This window comes from Suillus discolor (assembly GCF_016758755.1).
Source record: "Suillus discolor strain FC423 chromosome Unknown F5147scaffold_18, whole genome shotgun sequence".
NCBI lineage: Eukaryota > Fungi > Basidiomycota > Agaricomycetes > Boletales > Suillaceae > Suillus > Suillus discolor.
The window spans coordinates 559732-583959 of NW_024541265.1; the positions used below are offsets into that span (position 1 = coordinate 559732).

Sequence of the window (24228 nt, forward strand, 5' to 3'; positions counted from 1 at the left end):
TGCACGCATCACTCAGACTCGAAGTCAGAACACAAGTCCCTGTAGGCATAATGCATTATATCTGGTACTTACCACACAACTGTATTGCATTAACAATGCTTGTTAGCCTGTCTATAATGCATCAGAATGTGCTAACCATCAGAGCTGCCTCCCTAGTAGTAGCCCGGCCCCTCAGTACACTAGCTGTCTGTATATGTAGTGTTCCTATCATCCGGCAATTATATATTCTCATTCTTCAGCAACTACATATTTTTATTCCCTGGCAACTAAAATATCAAGACTGTTCATTGCGACGAAGTGCTAGGCACAATAGAAGATTAATTACACTACAGAAGGTTGACTACACTAGGCACATGAAACAGGTAGCATGAGGTTGGGGAATTGCATGTTGTCCGGTGATGGTACGGCGGTTGATATGAGGCTCGAGGTCGGAGGGGATAGCTGGGGAAGGTAGGGGGTCCACAGCACTCTAAAGTGCGATGCGAGCTGACGTCGGATGTGTGCCTGTTTGTTAGCATATGCTACCAAGCCCTCACATTGAGCTGCTGTCTCACAGACGAGCTGGTCCTGCTGCTCGTCCCACCAGTTGGCTTGCCAATTGAAAAACTGTAGCACCCTTCACATCTCTTCCTGTAACAATTCTATCTCCTCCACCCAGCGCATTGCTCTTGCTCTGGACTTGCACCATTCCACGCGAACTCCTAGCAGAAGATTCAGAGACCATTGTCAGTAACAGCTTATAAAATCAAACAAAAACTAACCATCCACGTCGCCCCCATCGCTACCTGTATCTACACCCGTCATCATCCAGATCCACGTCAGGTGGTGGCGGCCTTCGGTCTCTCTGCTGAAAGGGTCCACTAATGGTTTCATGTCTTCATCCTTCAGGTCTTGCAGCCGTCCTCGCCATCCCACTTTCTTCAAGAGGGGTGCCAGGGTCTTCAGCGCCTCCCACACAACCCTGTATCTCTTCGTACATGCCACTTGTCGCCCGTGCACACGAGCAAGTGCATTCTGAGCACGAGTGTTGGAGCCTTGACCACGAACCCACTCCCGCTTGAATGTAAGCATAGAACAGCGCACACGAAGGCACTGTCGAAGCTCTTCGAGTGCATCATGGGCCTGGGCATACCGCAAATCCCATTCGTAAGCTTGAAGTTGGGGATCACATGGTTTGCCTTTCAGACTAGATGGCAACCACAGGCGGATATCCTCAGCATTCTCAAACGGCTGATGAGGGTCAGAAACCACAGTAGTAGTGAGAATCTGTACCACAGGTATGTACAGAACCTGTGCACTTCTCCACGTTTCGATCTTATGATGCAGGACATTCCTCATTCGCGCAAGTGTGCCTTTCTGTATATCGGAAATGTGGAGACCCATTCCTTCGGATACTGCTCTCACACGACGTCTGTCCCAGGTGTTAGTTGTCTTCACCTGGTAGCGTTTAGGTAAAGCCACTTACTCTTCCTCTTCGAGGTCTAATCCCGACGCGATAAGTACACTTGGTGAGATGTCAGGGTGCAGAGATAGGTCAATCCCACAAGCGAGTTCTTCAGCTTCCATCTCCGCAAGTTTCAGACGGGCTGCAGCTTGCATGATTTCTGGATAATAGACGCTTCAGTAGATATAATTTGAATAGTAAAATAAAGCTTACGGATTGACTTGGACTCGAGGGGGTTAGTGACTGATGTGTCATTGGGGTTTTCCTCCCATTTCTCCATCTCCACTGTCCATGCTGACCTGTGGTCGGAGGAAATCGCAGCATTGAACTCCTGGAACGCAGCCTCGTGATCAGCCTTCTCAATGACAGCTTCCTGCATTTTATGGATGAGATATGCGCCTGACCCCATAATTATTAACCAAACAAGAATAATGAGTGAGCGTAAATCACATACCTAAGCCAACGACTTTTTTCCAGTTCCAATCCCCAAAATGATCGTCTAATGTGTCCCTACGACAGCCGGGTCCCATTGCCTTTGTACTTGATGCGACTGGATTTATGTTGGACCAACCACGCTTGGGCGCCTCCCCATCTGTACGACCCACAAAACGCATGAAATTGAAAAAGAACATTGTCTGACACTTCTTGATATGTGCTGGAAGGTGGAACTTGGGGATGAAGAACCAAATAAAAATGCGCAAATAGGATATATGGTGTGACTCGGGTAGCGACTCCATGCGACTCCATAGATTCTTGTGCCATTGACACGCAATGTCATACGATACGTTCAGAACGTCGAGACAGTTGTTGCGAAGTGTGGAGAAAAACAGGTAGTCCATGTTCATGTACCTGAAAATTGAATTAGTCAAAGCAGCTTCACAAGTGACACACGCACTTTTCCCCTTTTTGTAGGTCCCCAACGCCATTCGGGCGCTTGAAGTTATGTCGCGCGCAATTAGGGAACTGCATGGGTATACCCCCGGGTTTTTGGCGGGTTTTGAGTATTTGGGATGGTAGCCCTTTATTCTGCGACAAAAACAAAAAAAAGTTTATGCAAAATGATCCAGGATTGGCTGAGATATTGCTAGTCCAACAACTCAGGCTAAATCTTCAAAGCTCATCCCTCCACACATCAATCTTTGCAAGCAAGTCATGATTTTGTGAGTTTTTTGACATTTTGAGTACCCACCTGCAAAGATTGATATGTGGAGGGATGAGCTTTGAAGATTTAGCCTGAGTTGTTGGACTAGCAATATCTCAGCCAATCCTGGATCATTTTGCATAAACTTTTTTTTGTTTTTGTCGCAGAATAAAGGGCTACCATCCCAAATACTCAAAACCCGCCAAAAACCCGGGGGTATACCCATGCAGTTCCCTACGTGCAATCGACTGTCCCTACTCCAGTAGCTGCAAGGCCCTGTGATAGCTTTGTCTCAGCCATATTCACAGCATTATGGTTCGAGCAGGAACTTTTCTGGGAAGGTACTGTTAGCGACATCTTGGACCAGACTGTTTACATACCTCCTGTGTCTCGGACAAATGCTCCTTGAGATGGGACTTGAACTTCTCCTCTTCCACAAAGTATGACCATCCCTTTGAGAGACTTGGGTCCGCTTCATCACAGGATATATCCCGTCTTTTCAATCAAAAATTGGCGTCGATAGCCACGAACAACGAATACAGCCATCTATGTACGATTAGTGCGTTGCTTTATGTTTGAAAATGACAAGAGGCTCACTGTTTGGATTTTGGCGCCTCTTTCCAGTCAGGGGGCATATTTTTGCCAGGCTGTGGGCAAGCCGGACAGAGCACAGCGCATTCGCCCTCTTTGGTACCACTCACACTGACAGGATCGTGACCGCGACCAAAATGTTTCAACAGTTTCAGGTGTCGCCACTCGCAAACCATACGCATGAAGGATTCATAGCGATCCTGAATTAGAGTTAGTTTAGTCCATGTAAGATCAACCCAGCAAAACGCCAACCTTCTTAATTAAACCAACATTGTCAGATATACGGACAAGCGAGTGATAGAATTCATATGCGGATGCCTTGGACTCAAAAGACAAGATATGGTAATGGTGCAATAGCCGGAAGGTTGCTGCCGTCCTTGGATCCACAGTTGTTGAGGGGAACCATCCCATGCGCAAGAGTTGTTTTGTATGAGTCTGGGATGTCTCACAGGCACAAAAGTCGACCGCCATCTCGTGGATTCCATTTGTATCGATGAGTAGGAAGTTGTCGTTGAATGACTTGCGAGGCAGGATACAGCTTTCACCAATTGTGTGCCCCAGCTGGATCCTCAGACCAAGCTTCTTGAGTGATGTAGCCATGAAAAATGACCCCGTCCACTCCTAAAGTAAATTAACTCCCGACTCAAGCACTCAGAATGAATAAAGACAAACCTTGATGCGATGAGTGGGGCTCTGCAAATGATTGCAAACAGTGCAGTCTCCGCAGTATAGCTGCATGTCACAACAGTCGTCGCATCGGAACAGAGCAGGAGCAGAGGCACATTTGCAGCAAGTATCTGAAGTATAGTCCCCTCTGCCATCCATCCGAAGCATTTCTGCCAGATACTCATCACGATCGCTTAACCACACTAGAAGGGGGTTATCCTGAAAATAAAATCAGTGAAGCAAAATTATGACCAGCCAACACTTACAGCCGTGGTGCGTTTTCGCTTCGATGTGACTGGGGCATCATCAATTGCATCTACATGCCCATCCATGTACCCAAAATTAGCATCATCATAACTGATGCCTTCAGAAACTTGTCCGTCAGATTCAGGGTGAGAATTAGATTGTGATTGTGATGCGCATAGAATGTGCCGGCGGGAGGCTGTTATTCCGCCTTCGCGGCGCAAGGAGAATGTTACAGACGTGTAGTAGACAGAAGGTTGAGAGCTGGCTAGTGGAATATATGAATTTAAGCATGTGCGTTTGTGACGGCTGTTGGCCTGCCTGGATGTAATCCTGAGGTCCCTGACCTGTATTTCTTGAGTAGGATAAGACAGAGGTGGTCGTGGACCCTCAGGAATATTTGGATCCATCTGTCAGGGGGGCTGCAAGGTGTCACCGTGTAGACTGTATATTGTTATTGCTTATTTGGAGATAAACGAACGGTATAAACGATAAACTAGATGAATCATTGTGCAATTATGTAAGCAATACTGAACTTTTGACTCCCAAAGGAGTGTGCGTGGTGATAAAGTTGGCCTGTTGTTCGACCAGAGCTACCTTGGGTACCAGAAATACGATGACTTTGCTGCGAGCACTCTTGTAGCATGATCCATTTGATGAGCAAAATACTGATGAAAGTCTTTCCACTGCCAGTGTCGAGTGCTGCAATGACATTACATTCTTGAGCACGTTGAAAAATCTCATCTTGATATCTTCAAGGGAGACTCTGATCTCGTTGACGGATTGTATGGAGGAATCTTGAGTAATGGTCATTGTAATTGAAATGGATGGTGTTGGATATAGAGAAAGATCGGTTAACTACTCTGCATAGTATATACAGGACGAAGCTGAAGGGGACGATGGTAACTAGTGTTAATGCCCTTATACAATTTCAATTTTGCCTTTCTCAATTGCCTGCCTAACCTTTTCCTCACCAATGGCAATAGTGTCAACTTCCTCGTACTTGAAATCGGGGATGCCAAGAACGGCATTTAGAGCGTGCTCCCTAGAGTAGATATATATATATATAATCCATCTAACAACTAGGGTACTCACCAGCTGGGTAAAACACCTACTACATGGCCGTGGGTGACACAATAGAAAGGTGGGTTCCAAGGGGGTTGCTTGCTACATGCTGGGATGTTATAATATACCCCCAAGTAATGATGGAGAAAACATTCATCAGCCATTGCTTGGGCAGCAGGAAGGAAAGCAGCAGTGTGCTCATGAATGGCGGTGATCTCAGGGCATACTGCAGTGGAAGGTGTGTTGTCAATGAATATGAACATAGCTATAGTTCTCTACGTACCTTGTCACTGCTGGGGGTGTTAAATACAGTGGTGAATCACCGAGAAGGGCGTCAGAAGCCAAATTCTGCTCGGCGGCTCAAGGGTGATGGCCTGAATAGTCGAGTAGCCTGAATAACAAAGCCTGCACTTCATTACTGCTGAGGTTGTTGACTATAGTGGTGAATCGCTGAGAAGGTCGTCAGAAGCAAAGTTCTGCTCGGCGGCTCGAGGGTGATGACCTAAATAGTCGAGTAGCTGAAGAACACAGCGGCTCTGTGTGTCTACTTACATGATGGCTGGATGAATATTGTACAAAATAGGTAATTATGTTTCATACTCCGCAGATTATGTACTTGATGCGCAAGGAACTTGCAAATTTGCGTAGCTATGTGTATATAATAATGCAGGTGAGTTGCAAGTTTCTAACACTCGATATCATGACCCACTCAACAATGACCTCCTCTAATAGTCAAGTGCCTGCAGCGTCCAATGGCAGTGCGTAAATCCCTTGGTTTTTCTGACTCTTCTAATGTTGTGACCCACTCAACAGTGACCTCCAGCACTAATAGCCGTGTGCCTGTGGCGTCCATTGTCGGTCCTTCCAGTGGTGGTGTGTCAATCCCTTGGTTATTCTGCCTCTTCTAATGGCTGGTTTAGATTCTATAGCGGCACTGTTCACACAATTGAACATCAGCAGCAACGATGCTGCCTCATTAACCTCTGTCCTGCAGGGGGTCGTACAGAACGCAGTCGTTGCTGCTATTCAGGAAGTGGCTACTGCTGCTCAAGGAGTCACTATTGCAGCTCCTGCTGCTACCATTCCACCTGTGGCCACTGCACCATCCGTCATCACTCCTCATACCATTCCACTCATGGCCACCACACTGGCAACTACTGCAATTGCTTCCACCCCACCACTGGTTACTGCACCCCCGGTTGTTACTGCTGCAACTTACACGCGGACTCATCACGGGGTGATATACATCATTCCTGAGCCCAATTATGTCGGTCCTTTCTACTGGATCAGCTGTGGGCGTCGCATTGGTGTTGTTGCAACTTGGTGAGTGGTACTTTGACTTCAAGACTGTCTACTGATTAGTATTACAGGCAACAGACATCTAGTTATGTGACCAGGGTGAGCCGTTCATTCTATTCCAGAGTTCGCACTGTTGCTCAGGGGATTAGATTGATTGAGGAAGCAATTGACTGTGGGGATACCGAAGTAATCGAATGAGTAGCATTTCTTGCTCGATCTGTAGACATATGTACCATGTATGAATACTTCTCACGGCTGGTGAATCATTTTGACATTCTGGATGCTCGTATCAGGAAATCAATAAGAAATTCTGAACACTTCAAATATAAACTTCTCCCTGCTTGTCTAGAAGGTTTCCATAATGGTTCGACAGTGCGGCCGGGAGAGTAGACAAGCACTCACTTTGTAGTAGACAAGACACTGTAGCATATATCAGAAATTGATAACAGAACATGGTATAGACTGCAATCCTGACATATCATGGCAGAAATGACATTGAAACCGGTTGTTTGATAGCAATGAAACATCAATCAATATAATGATCACGCGTGTACAGTTGAACATTAATATTGAACGTTGAACGTTGAACTCTGAGATAGACAGTCTGAGAACGTTGCCTCAATCAATCATCTGACCCAAATCCTGCTAAAGTCGTGTTGCAAGCTCAACACACCTCAAAGCTGAGTATCATATGTATGAAGTCTATGATTGCTGAATGTGACGGGAGTATCCTACCATGTATTTTATTAGAACGACCTCGTTTATATGTCGTATGAGTTATTCTAAACCAAAATCTCCTATAAATACTTTGTCCTGTGGCGTGTTTCCTGAAACCAGCTGTATTCTAGTAGAATGACTATAGTTTAATTACTAAGAAACTAAGAACTATATCTAAGGATGGGAAGAACAAACTTGAAGCAGCGAGATGCAACAGCGAGTGAAGACATGAGTGCTAGCAAATTCACTTGAAGTTGCTCATGCCAGTGTTTGGCTTTGCATCTGTGTCACATTACGGTGTACTAACTTGAACATTCAAGTTGTCCCTCACTTACTATCACATACAGTGCACGATGGTGCATCCACTCATCTACAACACACCTGAGGAGAAGAAAAATGCAGCTCGAGTTTACAGAAGGATGTACTATGAAAGGTCTGGCATTGCTAAAATATCTGAGCCGGGCAGCACTGACCCGTGTATACAGGAAGAAAGAGGAAATCAGCGTCAAAATGGCAGCCAAGTACCAAGCCAAAAAGATGGCCAGCCAAATCATGGACTCTGGTGGGGCATCTGGCATAGATATTTCCAGGTACGTTCAACAAGCTTTTGGTCACAGAAATCAAGCTGATTCCGTATCAATCCTCCAACGCACACAAATATCTAGTCCTCCACATCATGACTCATCCTCCGCCTCAGGACGACACATGCAAACTCCGCCAAAGTTATCGTGAGTCTTGATTACTGTCATTTTACAGCTTGCCCACGACTCAACCATGCTCTTTTCAGCTGCTTAACCAACATTCATGTCACGAAACTTTCACGCCCTGTAATGTATGTCCACATCAATTCTGAGCAATGTGATATACTGAACACCTTGTGTTCTCATAGTTGTAATGTCGATGACGCTGAGGCAAGCCTACTGATCTGTTCGATATTCAACACACTATACACGCAAATGATTCGGGGCCCCGGGGACCAACAGATTGTCCTTGCAATGCTTTCAGTTCGCCTGGAAGTACTTGAGTCTATTCAGGAATATGTACAGTTATGCCATGGGGGGAAGTCTCGTTTCTCCGCTGCAATCACGGAGCGTCTCAGCAATTTGTCCTATTGATGCAAATTGGTGACTGCTGCCACCGAAGAGCTCTGGTGTTATGCAGCCGTAAGCGAGATAGATGTGGAGATGCTTACAAAATTCAGCCGAGGATCATTACTATTCCAATACTTGTGACGCCACTTCAAATATAATGGTATCGAGAGTTGCATGTTCGTACTTGTTTAAATCACCATCACGTCACAATTACTCAAAATGTGCTGAACTTCTTCGAAGCATTTGCTTAAACTGCAATAAATAGGTGTCGGGCAGCTTCACACCCCAACATATTTCAAGTAATGTCTGTGCCAGTGAGTAATACAGTCCTTGTACGCATCACTGCTAAATCCAAGACAAACAGCCCTTACCAACCAAGCGTCTTCCCCTCCGACAGATCCAGGAGCAATTCCTTCTGTCTCGCTCGGATGAATTCTTCGCAATACATGATCCCTCTCAACATCTTTATTTCTTCAGTGCACTCTTCTCGCGTTGGTTTGCGCGTTGGCCTGAAGAAAAAGTTCTGTTTCCTGGTACACCGTTCCATAAACTTACTCCAATGCAGGTGACTGCTGTGGGCATTGCAGTGTGAAAACGTTGCAAGGTTAGTTGTCCCTCCCTGTGGTATTGACATATACGTACTTACTCGTGCACGCTCGCAGGATATAAAGCTATATTACACCCCATCGTCGAGGCAGTATCCCAGATGTCCCAAGGCCCGTGGTTGATCTTTCTTAGAATAGTGTTTACACAATCACAATAGAATACTTCTTGTAACATTGGTGACATGCAGATCATGCAAAGAACAAATTAAATTGTACACGATATAAGAAACTAGAGTGAAAGACTAGAGCGTGATACAGCACAGTAAACCCTTGGCCCTCGCATTCACCATAACTTCCGTTACCTGCTGTTAGCTCTGATTATTGAATGTAAGTGCCGGCACTACTAAGTCACAATGCATTTGGACTCACCAGTGATTAGATAGGCATGTGGGCGACAAAAGAACAGATAGAATTTCTGGAGAGATTCCTCCCTGAGTACCGTGAATGCATGTTCAACAGGAATTACGGACCAGTACTGAAAAAAGTCTGGCGGGAGTTCTTCGAGCGTTGGCCAGAGCGCAGTATCATCCTTGCGCAGGTGCCAGCTGATCAAGGACTGACAGAAGAACAAGAAAGCCTCTTAAAAGCGGCGGTCAGTAAACGACAAAAGGTAAGCGTATTATACAATACGCATCAAACACGAATTAAACCCATCGCAGCAAATCACGAGTTGGTACCAGTGGCAGACTAATGTGTCGTGTTTGAGCCGTACCAGTGGGGCAAAGGGGCTGCTCAAATTTGACGCGGTGTTGGCAGGTGGGGTAGGACTGAGTGGTACACATGCACCCAAGAAGATGCATATCTATTCACATGAGTATTATGCGGAGAAAGTTAGGATCGATGCAGACCAAGCCATTCATGAAAACAACATCGCTCACCGTGGTGCCAAGTTGAACAAGCGCCTCGCTGTCACTCAAGAAAAGTTCGAGGCAGAAAGCGACGAGGTGAAGGAAGAGGTTGAGAGGAAGTATAGAAAGGCAAAAGCGAAGTTCGCCAAAGCTCGTGAGCGCTTGAAGGGTGGTAAGATGCCAAAGATTGATACAAATGCGAAAGTCAAGCATGCACCTCTTGATCAGCCTTGATTTAAAGGTGCTAACCATTGGTCAGGGCCATCCGGGAGCTAGGTCCAATGTTAGACTGTATATTCCGCTACCTGTCTTATGCAACCGGCGGCTGGAAGTTTTCGGTCCTCATGGCTGGGCCTGACCCCACAAAGGGTGGGATGGCGGTATATGAGTACGTCTGCTATATGTCAAATCACTTACATCAACTTATACCACAAATCAAAGCTATCACATAGGCGAACTCGGGAATGGTGCTCAATTCAACATGTTTTGCGAAAAGTTCGACGGCATCCAGCAAGCATTCTTGGAATTTACTGACAGGGTGCTTGGTAAGCATCATCTTCTCAACAGTAAAGTGCATCACTCACCGTATTATACAAAATTCGAAGCCACTCTGCCTCAAAACGACTCCAACTCCGACTTGGAGAGTGATGATAACAGCGATAACGAGATGAACAATATCTAGACCAATTCGATGGAAGGCAGTGCGGAAGCTGGTAGCATGAATTTGAACTTTCACACGGACGACAGTCTATATAGGATCTCACCTGATTCGTTCAACAATGAGTCACAAGAGGTAAGCGATGCCTTACTCGTCTTCATAATGCATTAATGATGGTTCTTACCACACACTCAGTGTTCTGCATTATTCGATAATGCAGGCCAGGGTTTCTTGTTGCATGAGGTGAGTCGTGCATTCTGTAATGCATTATTACTGATATGATACATCACTGGGCCAGCACCAGCGACAGTCTACATTACCTGACCAGGCTTTTCAATACCTGGACCTCAATTTTGGTCAGACAGACCTGGACCCCAGCATGCGAGCTTTGATAGCTGGCAGTGATACTCAAGTTCAGGTGCCTCCCCTGGGCCCTTTCATCCCAGGTTCTTCGATTGTTCTCAATGGCGACACGGAGATCCAAACACATCCCTTGGATTCATTCACCCCGAGCTCTACATTTGCTGAGCTGCCATTATTCACTCCGAGCTCTGCAATCTCCGAGCTGCCATTGGTATTACCCCCTCCACCAACTCCCCCACAGACCCCGCAAATTTGTCTGCCTGCGGTTCCTGTCGAGCCCATCCACAAAGATCTAGATGTACCTGTACCTTCTTCCCCTCCTAACTGTCGTCGACGTGCAAGGGCACCCGCAGTACAACAGCAAGTGCATCTTCAAGAAGAACCTCGTCAACGCCATGCATGCAATGTTACCTTCAACAGGCGTGAGCTCGATAATGCCATTGGGTCTAACTCCAGCGCCAAACAGAAACGAGGCCGTGGCGACGATCTAGGCTCAAACAAGTACGTTATACTATCTTCATTGTATTCAATTTGTTCACATATCTTTTTATTCCAGGAGACCCAAGTGAGGGTAAGTATGGCGTGATGGCGTGTTAGTACTGTACTACTAGTGTATCTGGCTTTGATTGCCATGTAGTCCCCTTGTTCAAGTTTGTTTACTTTAGTCGCAACATCTCATGGTGAATCTGATAATCTTGACTACATTGAATACATTGGATTGATACATATGAGTGTCTCTTAAACAATGAAATATGTATGTTTTGGTTTGCAAGTAAAAAAATTTGGAGGGATTCTGTAGAAGCGCTGGGACTTCAAAAAATTGATGTGTACTAGTACTGAACACAACTGGGACTTGGTAAAAATTAGCCCATCCGGAAATTTCCGGGCGCATAGACTTTGTATTGTTGAGTCAAGCAGCTAAAAAAGGATGCCAGGTCTCGAACCATGAAGTCAAAGTGAATTGAAGGTAATTGAACAACCAGAAAGGATATGAATAAGAATAGATTGTGATGTGGGGGATGACAAACAAGGGGGCTCCCAGCAACAGGGCGGACCAGCCTGGACCAGGAAGCCAGTTTTTGAAGACCAACAGTATGTTACACGCATTAGGCAATATTTACGCGATTTTAAGGCTAATGCATTACAGTACCAGTTTGGGTGAGAAGTAATGCAACCTATGCTTAGCATCGCACCTGCATCACATTATGTTGGTACTTACCATGCTATACTGCATTAGAATGACAGGATAGCCTGGTCAGAATCCTTCGGCTGACTACGTTGCGCGCTGTATTAACGGTCGCGCTATCGTCCACACATCGCTCATTGCATCTATAGTCAGAGCTCCCTTCCCTCACTATCGTCACGTCACATCTCCTTCGCATATCCGCTAGTCGCGCGTTCATATAAACTGTCGGCTTTTCTCCGCGTCTCTGCGCTCCGTCAAACTTTCAGCCGATCAGTCGCACATCGTATCGCACCTTTGGCGGCTCGCTCACGCTTGCATCGCTTCAAGCGCAACATTGCGCGCTCTTCCATTTTCAGTTACTCTTACCAGTTCAAAGTTTCCCCTCCATATTTTTACTTAGAGGAATCATTCTCAGTAGCAATCCCCTTGGGCCGAATCTATACTCGCGTCCAGAGGTCTATTTGAGTTTTACCCCACTTCACCCTTTCTCCCCCTTTCACCCCTTCTCATCTAGCTATCATTCCTCACACACAACTGGAGCTCACCACGAGGGGATCATCTGAGAAGACTGGTAGGAAGCTGAGACCTACAAAGGACTGCACCGCGCACCAGGAAGCGATTGATAGTTTCAACCGCGCTTTCCCGCACACTCAGTTAACGCCCATCAAGGAATTATTCACGACACAAAACAAGCGCCGCCTGTGCAACATTTCAGAACCGACCCGCCCTGACCTGGATTTATTTGTAGCATGCAACCGCGCGCCCACTTCACCAGTCACGCCTTCACCAAAGGATTCGGTACAAGCCGAATCGTCCGACGATTTCGAAGTGCTAGACAACCCCAGGAATTTCTTACCAGGTGCATTTTGCACAACGCCTGAACAAGCGGCACCCACCAACACTCACAATGTTGATAATGTGAGCGTGCTAACCTCTCTTAGTGATTTAGATCGAGAATTCCCAAGTATCCCAACAGCCAAAACAACCGCCGCCTCCTCTTCAACTATTCTGCCCTACCCAACTGCCGCTCAAACCGCACCCAACTCCATCCGCACCGCAGTAGCTATTTTCTCACACGGACCGTCGCCTCTCATCCAACAACCCATCTCTCAAACTCCGCCCCCCGCACCGCAAACCGCAATGTCCACCACCCCTACCTTTAGAATGCCGATCCATGGCACAGAAGGTGCGCCGAAGTTTGACAGCGCAACCGAAAACCTCCTAGCATTCATCGACGACTATGAGGTCCTCGCCAATGAGGCGTGCCTCCAACATGGTGACCGCATCAAAGGAATTATTTGCTACTTGTCAACAAACGAGCACGAACTATGGGTGGAAATGCCCAAGGCGAAGGGCAGCGACTACGATGTCTATATCAAAGAGGTAAAGACAATGTATCCCGGCTGCGAAGGTGACCGGCGGTACACCGTTGATGACCTAGTTGCCATTGCGCGCAATCAAGAGAACATCCCAATGCGCTTGGTCAAGGAGCTGGGCGATTATCAGCGTGCATTTCTCAAAATCGCGCAGGCGCTCATCACAAAAGATCAGATAGGTAAAGCGGAACGCAACTGCATTTTCATAGATGGCTTCCCAAGCGACATTCAGGCGCAAACACTTACCCAGCTAATGATTAAATTTCCAGATCACCACCCGCGGGACCCATACCCATTTAGCGATGTCGTCATGGCCGCAACATTTTTGTTACCAGGCATTGGTGTTGCCAGCACGGTACCTTCGAATACTCTGGTAATAGCATTGCCGTACGTACCGACGGTCCCATCACCAACGCTGGTACAGCAACAAGCCGCACCCAACGTTGTAGTAAAACAGGAGTATTTCGCAAAGCGCGGCGGCAACTACGGCCCCAGCGGCTGCATATTCTGCGGCGGCTCTGATCATTTCATGGGTCGGTGTCGCGAACACGATCAGTACATCGCAGCCGGAAAATGCAAGTTCGACGTCACAATCAATAAACTTGTACTTCCCAACGGCAATTGGATCCCCAGCCACCAGAGCGACGGCATGCTCAAAGATTGTCTAGATCGGTATCACGGCAATCAACAAGCCAATGAGGCGTTGCCGGGCGCTAGCGTTAGCGCTAGCATGTTTTACCGCGCATCCCCAGGTATAGAAGTTGTAGTAGACATTGATTTGTCTGCATTTATCCATACAATCGCTGACCCCGAATCCGATGAGGATGAGGACGATTTAGATGTAGTGCGTGCAGCGCAAGCACTTGCGCTAGCAATGGCTTGGTGGGATCTGAAGTGTGGAAGTGCCAAAGACGACGCCAAGGGCAAAACTGTTCGCTTTGATGGTGTTGAAGTCGGCAGGGAAACTCGCGCGCGTCCAGGTCCTGCATCCAGACTAATAGCCGCGGCTGAGGAGATTGTCTCTCCAGAGGTCCAAGCTACGTCGGGCAAAGGCAAAGGAAAGGCGGCTGAGACTTCGAAAACCACTACCGCACCGCCGCCAACAGCATCATCCAGTAGGGAATCCGCCAAACCGACGACCGCTGCACCATCGCCTGAAATGTCAAAGACCACCGCCAACTCGCCCGCCGCCGCAACATCAACTGGTCAATACCAATACTCCCATGCATTGGAAGATAAGGAAGCTGACAAGTGCGTTATTGAGCGCCTACTTGACACAAGCCTCAACATTCCAGTCCGAGAACTGTTTGCCGTATCACCTAAAATCAGGAAGCAATTCCGCGATATGATGGCTACCAAATGGGTAACTGTCGGTGCGGTCTCCGTCAATGAATTATCAGGGCATCCTGCAATGGAGGAATGGCTTGGCGCGTATGACGGTGTTCGCATGCGAAGCAACGATGGCAAAGTCGTTGCTGATCACTTCGCGCTGCTGCGTTGTATTCACGCAGTGACTTATGGCAGTCGAGTATTAACCTGCGTCCTTGACCAAAGCGCAGAGGTTGTTGTCATGCTGCGTGCGATATGGCAATCATTGGGCGTCGGTTTGCATTCAGATCACAAGCTCAACATGGAATCAGTAAATACATCGCGCAACACTACACTTGGCGTCATTGAGAATGTCCCACTCGACTTCGGCGGCGGTCTGATGTACTTCCAAGTACAAGTGACTAACCGTGCGACGTTTGAAGTTCTTCTTGGTCATCCATTTTTCAAACTATCGTCATGTCGCACTAATGATCTCCCTAACAGAGATCAAGATATTGTTATCACAGACCCGAACACGCGCAAGGAGTTGCGCCTCCTGACCATCCCATGGGTCAAGCGCTGCAACCATTGTCTCAATGGCGAACATTGCGCTGAGCACTCCGCAAAGGCGAAAGCCAAGGAGAAGGGTTTTTAGGTATCGATGATCTGCAGTTGCCACGGGGAGACGTCTACCCGCTGTTGTTATATTCCGCTAACCATGTTTCTTCTTCACATTATGTCTCACATTCCCGTTCAAGTCCTGAGGCGCCGCAATATGCGCGCGCCGAGGGCAAAGCATTACCGCTCTTAAGGAGCAGCATCGCATCGTTTTCCATATCATCGCATCGTCTGCCACAGTTTTCCGTTTCTCTTCTGCCCCCGCTCCAATCGGCGCAATATGCGCAACTAATGTCCACCAGATCCGCTATTAATAAGGCGAACATCACCGCTTTTAACGAGTGGTATTATTATGACCGCGATTTGCACGTGCTGGTATATAAACCAGTCGCGAAGAAAGTCTGCACGGTACCGATGGCTATGCCGGCTGAGTATAGAATCGTGCGGCAATTGCCCGAAGACCCGCTCGCTGGCTTGCCAGAATTACCTGCTCACCCTCCCGATTTTGTCCCAGGTACCCGCTTCACGCAAGAAAGAGCCGACAAGCTCAATCTTGATCCCGCCAAATGGCTATGGAAAGAAGAACTCAAGCTGGTACGATGGCTTGTTCTCATACATGAACTCGCGTTTGCTTGGTGCACCACCGAGCGCGGCCGCCTTGACGAAAAGTATTTTCTGCCGTACAAGATACCTACAGTCCCGCACACGCCTTGGAATCAGCGCAACATCCCGATCCCACTAGCTATCGTCAGCGAAGTCATCGTCATTGTCAAAGAAAAGATCTCTTCAGGCGTGTACGAGCCATCGACGGCCGCATACCGCTCAAGATGGTTTTGTGTTGTAAAGAAGGATGGGAAGTTGCTGCAGCTAGTCCATGACTTGCAGCCACTCAACGAGGTAACAATTCGGGATGCATCGCTACCGCCGTTCATAGAGCATTTAGCCGCCACTTTTGCGGGCTATGCGATCTACGCGATCCTTGATTTATATGCGGGTTACGATCAGCGAGCGCTTCATATTGATTCGCGCAACCTGACGACCTTTGGGACACCACTAGGCCCCCATCGGCTAACCACATTGCTGCAAGGACATGCTAACGTTGTACAGGTATACCAAGGAGATACCACTTTTATTTTGCAGCACAAGATTCCAGAGTTTACATCGCCGTTCATTGACGACGTGCCGATCAAGTCAGTCAAGATGCACTATCAGAACGCCGACGGCACATATGAGACTATACTGGAAAATGCTGGCATCTGCCACTTCGTCTGGGAACATCTCATTGTGGTCAACCACATTCTCCAGCGACTGGAAAACGTCAGCACGACAGTATCCATGACAAAGTTTGTATTAGCCGCGCCATCGGCGGTAATCGTCGGACACAAATGCATGTTCAATGGCCGAGTCCCAGAAGACTCCAAAGTCGAAAAGATTCGTAATTGGCCAGAGCCGAAAACTCAGTCGCAAGTGCACAGGTTCTTGGGCACATGCGGTGTCCTCCATATATTCATCTGTGATTTCACGCGCATTGCGCGACCACTTACTAACCTCACTAGGAAAGACGTACTGTTCGAATTTGAAGACGAACATCGCGAGGCAATGGACCTACTCAAAGCCGCTATCGTTAACTCACCAGCATTACACCTGATTGACTACAAGAGCGGCCGAGAAGTTATCTTATCAGTTGACACGTCTGCAGTCGCGGTCGGCTATATCTTGTTGGAAGTCGGTGAGGATGGCAAGCGCTATCCAAACCGCTTCGGCTCTATCACACTCAGTGAAGTCGAAAGCCACTACTCGCAAGCAAAGCTCGAGTTATACTGACTCTTCCGCGCATTGCGCGCCGTGCGCATCTTCATTTTTGGTGTCACCAACCTTACGGTTGAGGTCGACGCGAAGTACATCAAAGGTATGATCAATAATCCGGACTTGCAGCCCAATGCGACCATAAATTGGTGGATCGCAGGTATCCTTTTGTTCTCTATTAATCTCGTTCACATACCCGCCGTGAAGCACAAAGGCGCCGATGGTCTCTCAAGGAGACTGGCCGCCGATGATGATGTTCCCAAAGATGATCACCATGAGGATTGGCTAGACCGAGCCCATTCTTTCAGTTTGACCTTGCTTAACGACCGCGCGTTCACAATAGAATCTGCCGGGGCGCATATCACACGAGCAGCGTGCCTAGCACCGATCATGATGCCGCCGAACCGCTTACCTATCCTTCATGTCTTCTTAGATGTCGTCGCTCCGTCAACCGACGAGCAAATCATTCCGCACTCAGAAGCTGCCATCGCTCTAGATGCAAAGCTTCTGACCCTCAAACGGTTCCTAATAACGCGCAAGCGCCCGTCAGGATTGTCGGACGAAGATTACACCACGATGGTCAACCAAGCAGTGCGCTTCTTTGTGCTCAATGGCAACCTATGGCGCCGCGAGCGCCACGGTAAACACCAACTTGTCTTGGCGCCGCCAAGGTGCTATAGTATTCTCAAACAAGTGCATGACGATCTAGGTCACAAGGGAGTATACGCGATTCGTGTTCAGTTAATCTTACGGTTTTGATGGCCATTCATGATGGATGACATCAAATGGTACGCGCGCACATGTCACAAATGCCAGATAAGGCAGACGTGCAAGCTTCATATCCCACCGATGGTACCGATGCCCAGCGGTTTGTTCCGCAGAGTGCATATTGACACTATGAAGATGCCCCGGGTGGGCGGCTTTGAGTATCTTGTCCAAGCGCATTGCGCACTAACATCGTATCCAGAATGGCGCATGCTGCACAAGGAGAATACCAGGTCACTAGCGGCTTTCATCTATGAAGAGATCCTCTGTCGATGGGGTCTGGTGACCGAGCTGATTACTGATAACGCACCCGCTTACAGACTCGCCGCTGACATGTTAGCCGAAAAATATGACGTCCATCTGATACATATTTCGCCATATAATTCACAAGCGAATGGCATAGTCGAGCGACGCCATCGCGACGTTCGCGAAGCTATTATGAAGACATGCGACGGCGATGACCTACAATGGCATCAGGTCATTCATTCCATTTTCTGGGCCGAGCGCGTCACCATTCATAAGTCTATGGGCTTATCGCCCTACTTTATGGTGCACGGCGTGGAGCCGATATTTCCTTTTGATCTTGCTGAAGCTATGTTTCTAGCGCCGATGCCTGCACGTGGCGTATTCACCACCGCTGACCTTATAGCATGGCGCGCCCGCCAATTACAAAAGCGCATTGAAGATCTCAGCCAGATCCGAGACAAGGTAGTAAAAGTGTGCTTCGCGTCGATTCGCGACTTCGAAAAGCGCTTGTGCAATACCATCCGCGATTATGACCATGCGCCCGGCACTTTAGTGTTGGTGTGGAATTCCAAGGTCGAGTATGAGTTGAGCAAGAAGACGAAGCCGCGGTACTTGGGACCTATGATTGTAGTGCGACGCACGAAGGGAGGCTCATATATCCTGGCCGAGTTGGACGGCGCTATATCGCTCTTACGCTACGCGGTGTTTCACGTCATCTCCTATCACCCACGCAATGGTGAGTGCGTTATGGTAACAAGCATCACTGGAAAAGACAACGAAGTGCTAGATCAGCTAGCTGACGAGGACATTGAGGAACCAGACAAAGACAAACCAGAACGCGCGCAAGAAGATTAGCACTTACACCCCTTCCCGCATACCACCCGACACTCTACATGTAAATCACCGCTCCCGCATCGATAAAAACCAAAAATACCAACAACACCAAATATCAAGAATACCGCAAAAACATACCGCTATAGTACATACTCTCTGTTTTACCCTGGGTTTCGGCCGGCGATCATTTCCTCTTATTTCTCTCATATAACCGCACATAAGCGCATTGACCGCACATATTCAACAGACTCTATCACTATCACATTGCAAAACAATAATAAAGAACCAAGTATATATATAACGCATATCATTCCATTAGACGTGCGCGCATAACCAACCCCCTAGACCTTTCCATTTCTAACGCGCGCTGTGCACATTTTGCTATAGATTTACAGACCTCATCTCTAATCAACTGCACCATCAGCGGCCAAAGCAGGAGTAGACGCGATAGCCACACAAAGAAGACAAGTCGGGTGCACAACCCGCAAACGTTCTGTATTCCTTTCCAATTGTTTTCTTTGCCGCCGCACTCAATTACTTAATATCATTTTAATCCCCATCTATAGCCCAATGGACCTAGCAGAATTGGACATTGGATAGGGACATGGACAAGAAATGGAACACAACAGGACTATTCTATTGAGCACACCAGGTGCCAGAGGAAAAATTGAAATGCTATAGTACAAGGTGCTTTGGCGCCCGCAAGAGATTCTAATCTAAAGTATTCTAAAGAGTCCCTCCTAATCCTCTAGGACCTCCCCAAGCTCCTTCTCCCAATTCCCCCAGTCGCACGCCAAGATATAGAGCCAGTTGCTCATGTAGAGCAACTTGGACTCCTGGATGCGCGTGTGCTGGCGCATGTTGATAAGCGCAAGGCGGTACTGATCGTTTTGCACGCGGAGCTTAGCATTCTCGTCGCGAAGATGAACGGCTTCCACACGCGCTTCTTCCAACTCCAGGTCGGCCTCCAGACGAGGGCACTTCACCACAGGAGCAGCATCTGAGTCGAGCGCGCGCTTTGGTTGCTGCACAACGATGGCTTTGGAAGGACCAACAGCAGGTTCATCGGCTGTAGCCTCACCCACAATCTCCACTTCCGACTCAGCCATGTCTGGTGCAGTTGTCTGCACAGAGGGAGGCGCCTTGCGCTTGGGCGCAGCCGGCGCGCGACCCTTGTTCTTGGTTGCGACTATTGGAATTTGTATTAGTAACGATAGGAAATAAAAAGTAAGCGTCGTGGACTTACCAAAAGAGCACACCTTCCGCGCTTTGATGCATGCTTCACAACGCCCGCCCACGTAAATGACGACGCACTTGGCGCCAGAAGCGGTGCAGCGTTCACAATGCTCGGCGGGGCGATTGACTGAGGTTGCAGTCATCCGCCCACCCAAATGCTAGAATAACGCGTCAGCACGAATGAAAAAGGCAAGAAAGAAAAGAAAATGAACTTACCAGTCGCCCCATATCAGTCAACACAAGCTCAGCCGCCTTCTCAACCGTCTTCTCCCCCACCACAACAACCTCCTTCACCTTTCCCTTGTCGGCGCGCGCCGGGTGCACGGTCACCACAGATTCTTCCGCCTTTTCCTTCCAGGCCTTCACAACTCTCATCAGCATCTTAGCGGCAATCCTGCCCTCAGCTAATGTTACCGCGTCCACGTCGTTAAGGGACACATGCAGCGAAGCTGCACACGCCCGCTCATACACGACCGTCATATCGGACTAAAAGTGAATCATTAGTGAAAAAGTAAGTACAAAAAGAAAAACACACCACTCACCATTGGGACATTCCAGTCGCGAAGCCAAGATTCCTGCTCCTCCAAGAGCTCCGGCTTGGAGGGAGGAGCAGTGTCCATGCAGACGCGCATGGTGTTGAGCATGGCGGCCCAAGAGTGTTCCACCCGGTCGGACTCGGACTCCTCAGGCTCCTTCGGAGCCGCATCATCGAGAGTGGTGTCATCGACAGACGCATTGCCACCCTCTAGCGGGCGCTCCTCAGGTTCAGGCGAGGGAGAGGGAGAAGGAGACGCAGTCAGCATAGAAGGGTTAAAGATGGTGGAAGACATGGTAGTGTGATGCAAAAGATAATCGCGATGTCTGCGATGAGAAGTTGAGAAGAAGAGAAGCGCGGCATGCGACACATTTGAATACATCAAAATTGGCCACAGTTTCCACAGTTGGCACTCCACATATCCACAGTCCACTATTGTGCTCCACATCCAGCGCGAACCTCACACGATCACATGACTTATCTCGTCGAAATTTCGCTAAGTCCCTCCGCTCTATAGAGGCTGACTGGGGACAGTCAGAATTTAAAGTTTGTATGTGATGTAGGACTTGTAGTCCTTGTAGCCTCGTAGAGGCTATTTTTGCAGTGTCCCTCAGGTCCTAGTGCAGCGCGTGCTATCACTACCACGGCGCACATCCTTCCTATCGTCAGCCGACAGCCGCAGCGCACACGCGCGCTTCGGTTCGCATCCGCTTTTCGTCGGTTCCGTCGCGCATCCTACTCCGTCCTATCCATGTCCTCCACTTGTCCATTGGTGCGTATTTTATCTCATTTGTGTTAGACTGATTATATTTTCGGAAGTGATATCGTGTATGTTTCGTTACTTGCGTTATAGACCCTTAATATGTATTACCGTTATCTTCTCGGTTCCAAACAGCGTTACAATATATACTTTAGACTTAGGAATTTTCATGTAGCTTCTTTTCCCGCTATCGAAATTATCATCCATTTGCACGCATCACTCAGACTCGAAGTCAGAATCCTTTGGCCGACTACGTTGCACACTGTATTAACGGTCGCGCTATCGTCCACACATCGCTCATCGCATCTATAGTCAAAGCTCCCTTCCCTCACTATCGTCACGTCACATCTCCTTCGCATATCCGCTAGTCACGCGTTCATATAAACTGTTGGCTTTTCTCCGCGTCTCTGCGCTCCATCAAACTTTCAGCCGATCAGTCGCACATCGTATCACACCTTTGGCGGCTCGCTCACGCTTGCATCGCTTCAAGCGCAACATTGCGCGCTCTTCCATTTTCAGTTACTCTTACCAGTTCAAAGTTTCCCCTCCATATTTTTACTTAGAGGAATCGTTCTCAGTAGCAATCCCCTTGGGCCGAATCTATACTCGCGTCCAGAGGTCTATTTGAGTTTTACCCCACTTCACCCTTTCTCCCCCTTTCACCCCTTCTCATCTAGCTATCATTCCTCACACACACCGTTATCTGGGGATAGAGGGTGCATCTCTTACTTCATTTCTCGCCCACCATGCACTAACTTGTACCTAAGTCTGACTTAACATTTAGGTACATTAATATCAGTCCATTATCTGGGGATAGAGGTCTGACTTAACGTTTAGTTCTAAAAGGTTATGAGCCCTGACTCCACATAAGGAGTCAGAACCTCTAGATGCGTCAGACTACCAGACACTATCTACAGGTTTCTCAAGTCCTTATCTACGCGTCATTCTGACAAGTGTCGAACACGTGTTTTCATTGGCGGGCGCACATACTGATACCCTGTGCTCAGACCACCATCCTTCTCTTATTGGGAGCACTTCTTCGAGGGATCCTCAAGTTGTGCACATATAAATACCTCACGGCTCATACTACAACACCCCAACTCACCTTAACCTTCTTCCCTCATCATAATGGCCCCCCATACTCGTGTGAGGACCGATCTTGATGGAGCTGCAAACCCGCAGCCCTTGCTCAATGTAGCAACACCTTCTGCGGTGCCTCCCTTCGTGCCACAAGCCACTCCATTGGCTCCAGCTCCCCCTATGCGTACTATCCTACCTCATCAGCTGTCTCCATTATGGCGTGTCATATTTCAAAAGCCGATCTCGACAAGATTGAGCTCTTGGACAGAGCGAAGAACAACTGGACCTCATGGTCCGAACTCATGCTGGAGGTTTTCCACATGAACCTCCTTGAGGGCTACACCACAGGTACAGTTGCTTGCCTGGATGCGACACGCGAGCCTCTGGCTGCCAGGAACTGGGACTTGAACAATGCTGGCATAGTCGCAGCGCTGCGCAACTGCGTCTCCCTAGACGACAAGCATGTCCTCGATGGCATTGTTGGTGCACACAGGGCATGGACCACCTTACGCTCCCGTCACCAGAAGCTCAGGCCCATAGCCCAGATTCTAAAAATCCAAGAGCTACTCAATGTGTGTTACTCCAAGAACGCCAACCTTGCCGAAACCAGTCATCGCCTTACTGAAGGTGTTCACTCCATCTTCGATATGGGGATACTGACACAACAGGTTTTTCTATCAATCATCATGTTGAATGCCCTTACTGGAGACCTGTCCCACGTCTGTGACCAAGTCGCCAGCTCTCTTGCAGCTAGTTCTGTGTTGAACCCCTTCACACCTGACGACATTTGTATCCAACTTGATATGGAACAACAACTCCTTGACGCCGACAAGAGCCATGGCTCATCCACAGATATTGCTCTTGTAGCCTAAGGAGGAAAGTCCAAGTCCTGTCTGACTTGTAAGGGACCAGGACATAAGGGTATCTGCTGTTCCCACTGCTCTCATTGTGGTCATGTCATCACAGAGTGCTTCGCCGAAGGTGGTGCTGCGCACGGTCGCCGTGACGAGATCCTCGCAGCCAAGCGCGCCGCACGTGAGAAACATGACAGTGCTAATACCAAGGCACCCCCTGCGAAAACAGCGCCATCTGGGCCAAAGGGGTCCTCAACTCAGCACACTGATTCATCTGGCCGCGCATACCTCCTGGATAGCACCACTGGCGAAGCCTTTTATCTCGCGGCACCACATCAACCTGACCCCCCTTCCTTTGAAGAATTTGCTGGGCTGGTCCACGACTCTGCAGCCTCTAGCTCCATCCATGAACTGTCCAATGCTGACCTTGCAGAGTGGGACACCATGTTTATTGACTGGGAGAACCTGCAAGCCACTGTTGACTGGTGTACCAACACTTGCGACATTGTGTTTGCCAGCATAGCTGCTGATGCCTTACAACAGCCTAGATACATGCCTGTTGACCTTGAGGCCACCCCATTCTACCTTGACAGTGGTGCATCGGTCCACATCTCTCATGAGATTTCTGGTTTCTTTGAACTCTGCCATTTGCCTCCTCGTCCCATTCGAGGCATTGGAGACTCCCATGTCAACGCTGTTGGCATTGGGTCAGTTAAACTCTGTGTTGGCAAAGGACTGCATATCACCCTCCTGCATGTCCTCTTTGTGCCTTTGGCAGCTGTCAGTCTGGTCTCTGTGTCAAGTCTCTGCAATGAGTCCTCCTATACTGGGCATTTCGATGCCTCCTCCTGCTGGGTGACTACCTCCTCCAGTGCACGGGCACTCACCAGTGT

The 24228-nt window shown here is 48.3% G+C and overlaps 7 protein-coding genes across 7 annotated transcripts; 4 read left to right on the forward strand and 3 right to left on the reverse strand.

The window, feature by feature from the left end:
• Nucleotides 1–618: 618 nt before the first annotated feature.
• On the reverse strand, nucleotides 619–4495 carry F5147DRAFT_772051 (uncharacterized protein; the record flags this gene model as incomplete). The annotated part of the gene is made up of 11 exons (XM_041441312.1): nucleotides 619–701; nucleotides 762–1411; nucleotides 1466–1604; nucleotides 1658–1843; nucleotides 1899–2293; nucleotides 2340–2470; nucleotides 2966–3080; nucleotides 3183–3376; nucleotides 3429–3797; nucleotides 3849–4061; nucleotides 4109–4495. 11 exons carry the CDS (start codon nucleotides 4493–4495, stop codon nucleotides 619–621), a joined length of 2862 nt encoding a protein of 953 aa, XP_041294693.1.
• Nucleotides 4496–5006: 511 nt separating this feature from the next.
• Nucleotides 5007–5413, reverse strand: F5147DRAFT_772052 (uncharacterized protein; the record flags this gene model as incomplete). Its single annotated transcript, XM_041441313.1, has 2 exons — nucleotides 5007–5130; nucleotides 5181–5413. 2 exons carry the CDS (start codon nucleotides 5411–5413, stop codon nucleotides 5007–5009), a joined length of 357 nt encoding a protein of 118 aa, XP_041294694.1.
• A 452-nt stretch (nucleotides 5414–5865) lies between these two features.
• F5147DRAFT_772053 (uncharacterized protein) lies at nucleotides 5866–6647 on the forward strand (the record flags this gene model as incomplete). The annotated part of the gene is made up of 4 exons (XM_041441314.1): nucleotides 5866–5908; nucleotides 5964–6023; nucleotides 6071–6473; nucleotides 6521–6647. The coding sequence occupies 4 exons, from the start codon at nucleotides 5866–5868 to the stop codon at nucleotides 6645–6647; spliced, it is 633 nt and encodes a 210-aa protein (XP_041294695.1).
• An 872-nt stretch (nucleotides 6648–7519) lies between these two features.
• On the forward strand, nucleotides 7520–8281 carry F5147DRAFT_651512 (uncharacterized protein; the record flags this gene model as incomplete). Its single annotated transcript, XM_041433543.1, has 5 exons — nucleotides 7520–7599; nucleotides 7652–7756; nucleotides 7832–7894; nucleotides 7954–7998; nucleotides 8056–8281. The coding sequence occupies 5 exons, from the start codon at nucleotides 7520–7522 to the stop codon at nucleotides 8279–8281; spliced, it is 519 nt and encodes a 172-aa protein (XP_041294696.1).
• A 966-nt stretch (nucleotides 8282–9247) lies between these two features.
• Nucleotides 9248–11300, forward strand: F5147DRAFT_794193 (uncharacterized protein; the record flags this gene model as incomplete). Its single annotated transcript, XM_041443134.1, has 8 exons — nucleotides 9248–9472; nucleotides 9522–9850; nucleotides 9970–10098; nucleotides 10152–10255; nucleotides 10409–10503; nucleotides 10564–10611; nucleotides 10667–11232; nucleotides 11288–11300. 8 exons carry the CDS (start codon nucleotides 9248–9250, stop codon nucleotides 11298–11300), a joined length of 1509 nt encoding a protein of 502 aa, XP_041294697.1.
• An 8310-nt stretch (nucleotides 11301–19610) lies between these two features.
• On the reverse strand, nucleotides 19611–20936 carry F5147DRAFT_772058 (uncharacterized protein; the record flags this gene model as incomplete). Its single annotated transcript, XM_041441315.1, has 4 exons — nucleotides 19611–20059; nucleotides 20117–20264; nucleotides 20323–20592; nucleotides 20649–20936. The coding sequence occupies 4 exons, from the start codon at nucleotides 20934–20936 to the stop codon at nucleotides 19611–19613; spliced, it is 1155 nt and encodes a 384-aa protein (XP_041294698.1).
• Nucleotides 20937–22792: 1856 nt separating this feature from the next.
• Nucleotides 22793–23299, forward strand: F5147DRAFT_550208 (uncharacterized protein; the record flags this gene model as incomplete). The annotated part of the gene is made up of 1 exon (XM_041430394.1): nucleotides 22793–23299. A coding segment is annotated over one exon (507 nt), but the record flags the coding sequence as incomplete, so codon positions are not given.
• Between the last annotated feature and the right edge of the window lie 929 nt (nucleotides 23300–24228).